This window comes from Candoia aspera, chromosome 1 (genome assembly GCF_035149785.1).
Source record: "Candoia aspera isolate rCanAsp1 chromosome 1, rCanAsp1.hap2, whole genome shotgun sequence".
Taxonomy (NCBI): domain Eukaryota; kingdom Metazoa; phylum Chordata; class Lepidosauria; order Squamata; family Boidae; genus Candoia; species Candoia aspera.
Window position 1 is genome coordinate 187,499,378 of NC_086153.1, and position 11,194 is coordinate 187,510,571.

Here is an 11,194-nt window from a genome sequence, read left to right on the forward strand (position 1 = left end):
GCCCTGCCTCCCCCCCACCCCCCGCAACCCCGAGCCAGGCGCAGGAGAACGGATTAATCTCTCCTGCGGGTACAAACAGGTCCGCAGAGTCTCCGGCTGGCGACAGATGGCCACTTTCTTCGGGCCACAAAGGGATGGACTGGAGAGCGGGGCGGCATACAAATGGGCAGTTCACGTGACACTGCCCCCCCTCCGCCCGCCGCCTCGGAGCCTGACGTGGGTGACCAGATGGCGCGTGCCGGGAGAAGGCTGACGCGGGCGCCGAAGTGGGCGGGAGCGAGGAGGCGGGGATGGCCATTCCCCGCCTCTCCCCTTCTCAAGCAACCCAGCCTGGCTATATAACCTGAGCCTCTTGCCCGCAGCTTCAAAGAAAAGTAGTAATAACCATACTAAATCAATGAAGTAAATAAAAGGTAACCTATCTGCACCCAAGGAAAGCGTCCCGGGAGCAACAGGGTTATGAAACCTGCGCTGCAGAGGACACGCTGAAAAAAGGAGAGGTAATTTTTAGCCTTGATGCCCAACTTAGGCGGGAAAACGATAGCTCGGATGCAGGCGACCCTGATGTGATGTGAGGGGTGATGACCTCTTCGCCCCTTTGGCTTGATTTCGACCTATTCGCATTGTACCAAGAAGAAGAGCCATTGAACTGATACGCTCTTCGCTTTCCGGGTGGCTTCCAGCCGGATCCAAAGAGGTTTACTTCGGAGTGGAAGTTACCCTCGTCCACTGAGGCTCATTTCCTAGAAAACATGCAAAGGCTTGTAGACTTAGCCCCTCTCTCTGCCCCCTCCCCTTCCGACTACCGAAGCAAGCCTCGCGGGGGGCGGGGGTGAAACAGATATGACCCATAGCATCTGGTCTGTGGCTCGCGAGCTGGCTGACACTGATTTGGGGGAGCCAAACGAACGAACCAGATGGACTCCCCTCAGGCTGGAAGTAAAGGGCTGCTTTCTAGAGGCATGGTCCGTGTTTTCAAGGTGATGGAGCAAAGTGGGGAGAATAAAGGGGAGGGAATTAAATTATCCGATAGAGCATTGTTATCCTTTGACTAGAGATTGGGGATGATGATGATGATGATGATGATGATGATGATGATGATGATGATGCAGCTTACAGCAGAGAGGGACAGATTTGGTAAATTCTGCTGCCAGTTAGTGTTTTTGGGACAGGGCTTGACTGAAAGTCTGGATGAGCAAAAGGCTTCCGAAGCCAACCACCAACACGGGCTCAACTGTTGCTTTTTGATTGCGCTGTGCTTGCCCTGACTGGCAGGTTTCATTCCAACCCCCCTCTCCTCACCGTCCCCTCCATTTCCTCATTAGCAAACGTTTCCCCAGAACATTGAGGTTCCTCAGACAAAAAAAGGGGGGCAGGGGGAATTATTAGGCGGTTACTGCACCTGATCCCCGTCTCGGTGGCAGGGTTTTTCTCAATTCTGAACAGTTGGGAAGTCTGTAAAGCCTTTGTACAGGATGGCATCAGCCGCTATTGTGGGCAGGCGAAAGCAATGAAAAGGAGAGCCGAATAAAGGAATAAATCCTGCTGCCGTGGATAAATTATTATTGGCAATTTGCTCCGTTGGATCTCCAGTGTGGGTGTGTTTTAAATGAATCTCGACCACCTCCTTGGTTAGAGCCCTCGCCTATAAATCCCTATAAAACATTGCCTAACGCTATTTGAGACAAGAGATGTCATCGTGGGGAGAGGCATCAGGAACAAGTAAGTTTCATTGCTGGGCAGCGTCCACCTGTCAGTTCAATTAAAAAAAAATGACTTTGAACTGATCATGGGATTTACTTAGAAACGTGGTATCTCTGGGGCTGCAGGGATAATGAGACTTGGAGTTCAACGTACTTGGAGAGCTGCGGAAGTTAAGGAAAGCTATGCTAGATGAATTTTAGTGAGACCCAACTGAAGCCGAAGATAGTTTCTTGGAACGAAATTGAGATGGGCAATGCTTCCCAAATAAAATCGTTAGTAAAATCTCAGGGTTACTCAGAAAGAAGTATTATTAAGTTCAGTGGTATTTACTCCCTAGGAAGCATGCTTGCAGAAAATTATGTGTACATGTATGTAGTGCCCATTGTTTAAATGTTTATTTCTTCTTGGCCTAGGACACAATGACCAAATCATACAGTGAGCACCCACTGATGGGGGACCCTCAGTCCCAAGGCCCCCCCAGCTGGACTGACGACTGCCTCAGCTCCCAGGACGACGAGCATGAAGTGGACAAGAAAGAGGAGGACCTAGAAACCTTACATGCAGAGGCTGAGGTCGAATCTCTGAGAAACGGGGAGGAAGAGGAGGAAGAAGATGAAGATGAGCTAGAGGAGGAGGAGGCAGAAGAGGACGACGAGGAGGCGGAGGAGGAGGAAGAGGGAGAGGAGGACGACCAAAAGCCCAAGAGACGCGGCCCCAAGAAAAAGAAGATGACCAAGGCGCGGCTGGAGAGATTCAAGCTGCGGCGTATGAAGGCCAATGCCCGCGAGCGGAACCGCATGCATGGCCTCAACGCCGCTCTGGACAACCTGCGCAAGGTGGTGCCCTGCTACTCCAAGACGCAGAAGCTGTCCAAGATCGAGACGCTGCGCCTGGCCAAAAACTATATTGGGGCCCTCTCCGAGATCTTGCGCTCGGGCAAGAGCCCCGATTTGGTGTCCTTCGTGCAGAGTCTCTGTAAGGGCTTATCTCAGCCCACTACCAACCTGGTGGCCGGCTGCCTCCAGCTCAACCCGCGGACCTTCCTGCCTGAGCAGAGCGCGGAGCTGCTGCCCCACATCCAGCCCGCCGGCGCTTCCTTCCCGGGCCATCCGTACTCCTACCAGTCGCCGGGCCTTCCGAGTCCGCCGTACGGCACCATGGACAGCTCTCACCTCTTCCATCTCAAGGCACCGCCCGCCTACGGGGCGGCGCTGGAGCCCTTCTTCGAGAGCGCCCTGGCCGAAGGCGAGAGCCCGGCCTTCGACGGGCCACTCAGTCCGCCGCTCAGCGTCAACGGGAACTTCTCCTTCAAGCACGAGCCGGCCAACGAGTTCGAGAAGAACTACGCCTTCACCATGCACTACCCGGCCGCCGGTTTGGCCGGAGCTACTGGCCACGGCTCCATCTTCGCCTGCTCGGCCTCGCGCTGCGACCTCCCTCTCGACAGCCTCCTGCCCTACGAGAGCCAGGCCCATCACGAGCGGGTCATGAGCGCCCAGCTCAACGCGATCTTTCACGACTGAGCCCTTCCAGATGTTTCGGCGGAGCCAGGATGCCCGCGGCGGCAGGGACTCGTTCCGTGCAGGGGGCGCGAAGACGGAGGGAGGGGAGAAAGGAACACTTCCAGGCGTCAGGGACGCCTTTATGCGTATTGTGGTTATCGCCTTCAGGAGCGACGGGGAGGCGGACATTTTCCTGGTCCCGCCGGTCATTTCCTCGCCCTTCCTCCCTCCCGACGCTCGGAATCTTGACGGTGTAGATGAAATGAAGTTGGCTCCCCCTTGATTCGATCGGGACACAAAGTCACAAGCAATAATTAGAATCTATGCAATTGTTTTTGAAACTAGTCAACCGGCCAGAGATGACGGAGAAGGAGGAGGAGGAGGAGGAGAAGAAATGAAAAAGTATATATGAAATTTATATTTTTCAATCAACATTTTTCCTACTTGTTACCTTTCCTGTGCTGACTTATTTTGTTGTGATTTTTGTACAGAATTTTTAATAATTTTTGATAAACTATTTTAAACCATGCAGCTTCATCAATTTTTATACCTATCAGAAACAAAGTAGAAGTATATCTAATTTATATAGAATAATTTAAGTAATTTAAGCCAGCAGAAATATACTTAGAAGAACGAGGGGAATAAAAGCTATTCTGTTGCCTTAGCATCTCCCCCATCCAATTTCCTTTCAAATCCTTCACACACACACACACACACACACACACCCATGAAACTTTTCTTTTGGGGGGGGGGTGTAAGAGCCAGACCTATAAGGTTTTCATTTATAAAAATAATTGAACGGATGGAAGAAGGAAAATATTTCCTATTAAAGCATATTATTCCAAGAGGAATTCTGCAAAATTGTGTGTGTGTGTGTGTGTGTGTATGCATCCATGTGCTCATGAGCAAATATCCTGCGTTTATCCACTAAAAAACAGCTGCTTTAGGATAGCATTCAACTTGCTGTGTTTTTTTATGCTCTTTGGAGTCCACCCTAATTTCTTTCAGAGCATCTGATTTTGAAGAAAAGAGAAATAATGAGACATTGTTTCCATGCAATGTTAAATGCATGATTTTTAAAATACATGATCATATAAATTTGTTATTTCTGTCCAGGAGGCAAAAAGCAAAAAGGGTCATGATTGTTGGGTTATATTATATGCCAATTGTAGTTAGTAGCTTTCAAACCAATGCAAACCATTTGACTTTGTAATTAGAACAAAATAGTTATGCATGCACAATGCAACCCAGAATAAGTGCTGTCTGAAATGTAATGCTGGTTCACCTGAAATCAATCTGTACTGTAATTTTGTTTGTAATCCTGTATGTGACAACGTAATGCACATTTGGAATGTTAAAAAGACACAAGCGGGGTGACAAGGTAGTGAAGAGCCATTGGTCAAATGTTGCATTTCTCCCTAAGTCCCTTGCTCCATTCCTTTCCCCTCTTAGTGTAAACAATTCCTATGGGATTATTGTAATAGTTATTAAAAGATGCAACATTCACTATTTGTACAATAAAATGAGGTTTGAAAAAATCCTGAGGTGCAATCCAGTAAATTGGCAGAAGCACTAAACTACGAAGAGACTATCTGAATTGGAGGCTGCAGCATGTGTGTTTTCAGCTCTGGTTCGGTAAAGTATGCAAAAGGCGGACTGCTGAATCATCCCAAGGCCCTGCATAGCTGCCAGCTCGTCAGTGATGGAATACAATACACAGACAGTAGTAATAGCAGAGGATGAGAAGGCAAATTGATTAAGGCCACATGTTCAGTGATCAAATTGGGAGATGCCCACTGTGGTTGAAGCGGGAAGTCCCATGCTATGCCCAGGAAGCATTCTTCCCTGCCCCAAAGTAAAGTGAAGGAGAGTTTAAAAATTCAGTGGTAAGGGAAAGGCTTATCTTGTTACACTTAGTATGAATGACTCCACAAGACTGAAAAAGAGACTGATGCGTCTCAAAGTAAACTGAAGTAAGTGTTGGCTGTGCCCCCTCTCTGGAGCAGATGTTTAGTTCCACTCTTGCAGATGCTATCAACATTGCACAGATACATCTGACAAGAAGTCAGGGGATTGTTGCTCCATCCTGTGTGCACAAATTATGATTAATATAAGTTTTCAGTAACACCATGTGTGAAATAATTATTGATACCATAGACAAGGTATTTCCAAACTGAAAAAAATATATAGGAAAATAAGGGAAAGATTTTAAAAAACCAAGATCTGAGTAAATTTTGATTTCCCAGATATTCTGGAATCAAGATTTGTTCTCCACTCAGTTTCAGCACCAGTTCTATTTCCCCAAATCAAGTGGGTGTCACTTGGAGTAGACTAGTATGAATAATCCTCTGCAACAATGTATGGCATTAACTTCTTCCCTTTGATGATGATAGGCATATCAATAATGCTTGCAAACTTGTATGTGAGTGAAGGGATGGTTCCTCAAAAGCAGCCTTTACAATAGAGGTATCCCAATCAATTGTATTAGCTTGAGAGCAATATTACTGCACTGGTCATCATCAAAAGGACAAAACTAGTTTGGTATCTTCTTGCATCCATCTGATTAACGTATTTAGAAATCTGTGCCTGAATAGGGCATTACAAATCAAGATCTTGAAAAGTACATTTTAAACTCTTCTGACTTTAATAGTCTTGATTTAAATTAGATAAAGTGTAATCCATAGGACACTGACAGCACTGATGGCACTAAATATAATTTAAAGAATAATTTCAGTACACTGATGAAAGGATGGGAATGTTTTTAGACCACATGATTTTCATGTAGAAGCTCCTAGGTATAATATGTGATATCTCTAGTTGAAAAGAATCCAAATAACATTGTTAACCCAGAGTCACTTCCATTTAGAATAGATACATTGAGCTAGGCAGAAAAATAATGTGATCTATCATTATCTTCCAAAAATTCCAGTCCTATTGACTTCCATGAGAAAGTGCTGGCTAAAATGCACATCAAATTGAAATATCCTCAAATTGTAAATGGAGAGCAGAGTATAAAACCATAGTGACTTGAACAAGATCATCTACCGACTACTTGTATCCATGTTTCAGTCACTGGGCAGACTAGGATTGATAAAATGTCCCCTTGCATCAGATGGCATAATAAAAGCTATGCAACCATGGTTAGATTACTATGTTGTTATCAGGAAACCACATAAAAGAGTTTAACTCATGGAAGCCACACTCTCATCCAGGGCTGCAACTAGGGTCTGTGTCACTCTGGGCAAACGTGGATTCCACGCCCATTTTGGTGCCCCCCCGGCGCTTATTTTGGCACCCCCCCCCCAGCGCAGCACCCGGGGCACATGCCCCGCTTGCCCCCGCCCAGTTGCGGCCCTGCTGTCATCCATCTTCCAGCAGTGACTCAAACCCACAGACTCTATGTAGCGACCTTCCTTAGAAAGCTACCATGTGATGTCTCCCATGCTTGTCTGTCCATAGTGCTCCTTTCCATTTTTATTACAAAGTGCTGGCTTGCTGTGCTGACACATGAACACATACAATCTACATACTTCTGAACACTAGTGGTGTGGAAGTATTGGTACCTGTGTCAATTTCAAGCTTTCTTCTGAGAAACCAATTCATAATCTGCATGAATACCACTGGGATTTCATGGCAAAGAACTATGTGGTTTGTGGATTCCATAGACCTTTTTCCTTGTTTCCCATACAAGTATACCCATTCTTCCTCCCCCAAAAGCTGATTCTATTGGCTAGTTTCTTGCAGGTCCAGCAAAAGTCCCCAAAGAAACACAGGAATCTGTTTAGGAGAACATCACTTTTTCTCTTCCGGATGAACAGACTAGGTCTACCTGATCTTAAATTATGTGGATTATGTGTCTGCTTTTTGCATTATGTGCTCTGCTTCCACACAACCTGGTTAATAAATAAGCCCATCTTCTGGGTTTGGACAATCCAATGAACCTTAAAATAACTGAATGGGTTGGGTTTGCACAATATGTTAAGCCACAAAGAACTTAGCCATTGAGTTTGGCATACTGTATGAATGCATCTGCTAAATTTTTACTTGAACTGGTTAAGTGTGAACACAAACAACATATGTTATGCAAATTACAGGAGTGAGCAAGGATAATGATGGGGAAAAAGGTTTGTGATTTGAATGGGATGGATAGTGCAAAGGAAAACCATCCCAATGTGCTATTTCCTCCATTTAAACTGTACTCCCAGCAGTGTAGCAAATGTGCTCTAATAGTGTCCTGGGCTGCCTATATATGGTACATTGAATTGGGTTTGGCGTCTATTCTTTATGCTTAGCCTATACATCTGGCAGGCAGTTCGGCATAGTCCTTAACATACGAAGCCTTGATTTTAAACCATTCAACTTGCTCTTCCACATTCCCCAGATGCTCTGCTCCAGGAATTTGCTGATCCTTAATTCCTATTATTTCTGCATTTCATATTTGATTGGAGCCTTTTACGCACAGTGAACGTGGAGGCGACATTTATTTATTCATCACATTTATATAGCTGCCAATGTCACATATGTGACTCTGAGTGGCATACAATAAAAAATAGCTGCTGCTATCAATGTTGCAGGATCATTTCTAGTTGTCTGATCTTGTACATTGGCTTTGCTACCGATAGACCATAGGATTATAACTATGGATGCCAAAACAAGATCATAGTTCCTCACCTGAGTTTATGGCTCATGGGGGATTTGAACCAAACTCTTTTTTTAAGTATTACATGAGTGAAGATATGGGGAAAGAGGAGCAGAACAGAAAAGTAATAAAGAGAAGGCAAATTTGATAAAATGAGAAAGTCACTATTGCTTGGCTTCCAAATAGCTGTTAGCCTACAACTTTAGGCTTAGATAAAATTGTTATGTGATTAATCCATTTTCTCCTCAGTGGAACACTGAGAATAAGCACTGCCATTATACATTGGAGTAACTGTTACAGAAAATTGTAAGAAAACCAACATTCATTGGTAAGTATGAGATGCATACTTTGGTTATTATGTTTAAATCTGTTCAGTTGTGATGAACTGGCTAACTCTGTTGGTTCATTTGAATATATTCTATATATGAAATCATTATGGCTGCTGCAGGGCCTTACGTTTGCTAGATTATGCAGAACTGTTTGCATTTCTTAATAGCATGCATGTACAGAAAGTGTACAGAGAGTCAATTTGGTGTAGTCGTTAAGGCACTAGGCTAGAGACTGGGAGTTCTAGTCACGCCTTAGATGCAAACCCAACTGGGTGACTTTGGGCCAGTCCCCCTCTCTCAGCCCTGGGAAGGAGGCAAGGGCAAACCACTTTTGAAATCTTGTCAAGAAAACCGCAGGGACTAGTCCAGGCAGTTGCCAGGAGTCAAGACTGAATTGAAGGCACCAAAACAACAGAAAGTGTAGAGTACTGTGCTTCTTGAGATTCTGTTTACATTAAAGGAAAGGCTCATAGTCCTTATAATTGCAAAGATGACTCCTTTAATCTGAGAATCTTCTGACTGAGTGATCAAGGTAATTGCAGTGGATTGCATCTATAAAAGAATTTCATCTAACGGGGTCTCAGAAGCATGCCTTCTCTGCTGTAGCTCCTGCCCTTTGGAACATCCTTCCCACAGAGGTCCGACAGGCCCCTTCGCTCCTGGACTTCCGAAAAAGACTAAAGACCTGGTTTTGTCAGCAGGCTTGGAATGGGAGGGGGAATAGTTATACCTGGGGATGGCTAGCGCCCTAAGTGATTTTGAGGGGCTTGCTATACTCACACTGATTAAAATCTCTTGCCACTTAGATTTTACCATATTCTTATTTTATTGTATTGTTGTACTGAAATGGTTTTAAGTTTTGCGTTTTATTGTAAACCGCCCAGAGTCCCCCATGAGGGGGAGATGGGCGGTGAATGAATGAATGAATGAATGAATGAATTGCATTAAGACAACTATAAACTCCCACAAACACCCATAACTCAAGATTTTGGCAGTCTGGAGAATAGATGGGGCTGGAGTATACCACAATCACTTCTGCAGATCTAGCCCAACTGGCAGTGCAGAACTGGCAGTGGAGTGTGTGTGTTTTTGGCAGCTGCTCCTTCTAGGAGTTGTGATGGGGTAAAATAAGTTTTTTCTCCATGCAGAGCTGAAGTATTTAAGAGAAGCTTACTGAAAGCAATATGGCATTGAAGATTTCCAGTAGACAAAAACAAAACAAACAAAAACCAGAATAAAGTTTGAAGTTTAAAGGATAAAGCATGCAAATGATTCATCAAGTTAAATATTGCAGTTGCCTAATTTAGCCATCTCAGATTTCTTTCACAAAGGAAGTGAAAGGAGACCTGTATCAAGGTTCATCCACTGAAGAGAGAAGACTGAATGCATTTGCCACTCTGTTTCTCGTTTCCTTTCAGGATTGGCTGACATTTGAAAGTAAATTAACAACCCGAAGGTTCTACATCTGCTTATTCCATCCCAGCTCTCATATGTATCTAAGGGCTCTGGAAGGGGGAACAACAGGAGAAAATTCTCTTAAGACAGTGGTGTGAATACGTAGCCTTATATCAACTTTTCATTTATATCCCATCTTTCTTTTATGAATTTCGAAGAGTCATATGGAAAGTTTCCAGAAAGAAAAAGAAAACACTAATGTGGCAGACAGGGCATATATACACAGAGGTACATTTATTTATTTATCAAATTTGTCACCACCCATCTCCTCCCACTGGAGGGACTCTGGACGGTTTACAACAAAATCCTCAATAAAACAATAAATATGTAAAATACATTATAAAATTACAAATTATTAATAATATAGATAAAAATAAAGTCCAGATGGCTATATCTCATTCAATCTTCATGTGGAAGGGGTGCTTCAAGGCACTAGCCAACCCCAGGGATGACTCCTCTCCTCCCCGCCCCAGGCCAGCTGGCAGAGCCAGGTCTTCAACTTCCTCTGAAAGGCCAGGAGCGATGGGGCTAACCTCACCTCTGGGGGCAAGATGTTCCAAAGGGAGGGCACTGCTGCAGAGAAGGCCCGCCTTCTGGACTCCGCCAGGTGGAATTCTCTTACCGACGGGGTCCGCAGCATGCCCTCTCTGCAAGATCGGGTGGGGCGGGTAGATGTAACGGGGAAGAGGCGGTCCCTCAGGTAGCCTGGCCCCATGCCATGTAGGGCTTTAAAGGTGGCAACCAACACCTTGAATTGGACCCGGAAGCAAACTGGTACCCAGTGCAGTGTATATGCATTTTTTACTGATTATATACCGTATTTAACTGATTAGGTATTATTAAGGTGGTGTCAACTCTTGGCGACCAGATAGATAGATACATACATACACACCATTCTTCAAGCAACCCATGGAATACTAGAATATTCAACTACAAGAATCTACTAGGATTCTAAAAATTCTCAATAGAATATGCCTTTTAAATCAAAGGTGATGGGACCGTATGTGTGAACTTCTGTGTTTTTAAAAATATGTCCATGCAAAACAAACACAAGTAAATTATTTTGACTAAGAAAACATAACACATCACCTGCAAGACAAAGATGACCCAATCCAACATTCAGCACTGTGAGCCAGTGGTAAGCAATTATAGGTATATACACTGCCCAGAGTTGCTTTTCGTGATATGGGTGGCCATATAAATATGATGGGGGGGAGGGGAGAGGGAGAGGGAGAGAGAGAGAGAGAGAGAGAGAGAGAGAGAGAGAGAGAGAGAGAATATCCTTTGACAAATAGAGGCTGCGGATAAGTAACCATCTTATACCTGTGTGTAGGAATACATATATAGTACCTCTATACAGATACAGAATGAGAGCAACATATATCCTGTATAGTGATGATGTAGTTTAGAAAAAGCGCCTTAAGAATAAATTTGAGGACCATTGTCTAGCTGTTCAATCACCATGCTATTCTCTTGTGAAATCCTTAGTTTTACTTATAGAACTAAGTCCAGTCTCAGAACCGTCTGAGACATTTCAGAAAAAGCAGTATTTTACTTTCCTTAAT

General features: G+C 44.4%; 1 protein-coding gene across 1 annotated transcript; it reads left to right on the forward strand.

Moving 5' to 3' along the window:
* Positions 1 to 385: 385 nt before the first annotated feature.
* NEUROD1 (neuronal differentiation 1) lies at positions 386 to 3,431 on the forward strand. The gene is made up of 2 exons (XM_063291989.1): positions 386 to 500; positions 2,118 to 3,431. Exon 2 carries the CDS (start codon positions 2,124 to 2,126, stop codon positions 3,225 to 3,227), a length of 1,104 nt encoding a protein of 367 aa, XP_063148059.1. The 5' UTR covers positions 386 to 500; positions 2,118 to 2,123; the 3' UTR covers positions 3,228 to 3,431.
* The last annotated feature ends 7,763 nt before the right edge of the window (positions 3,432 to 11,194 follow it).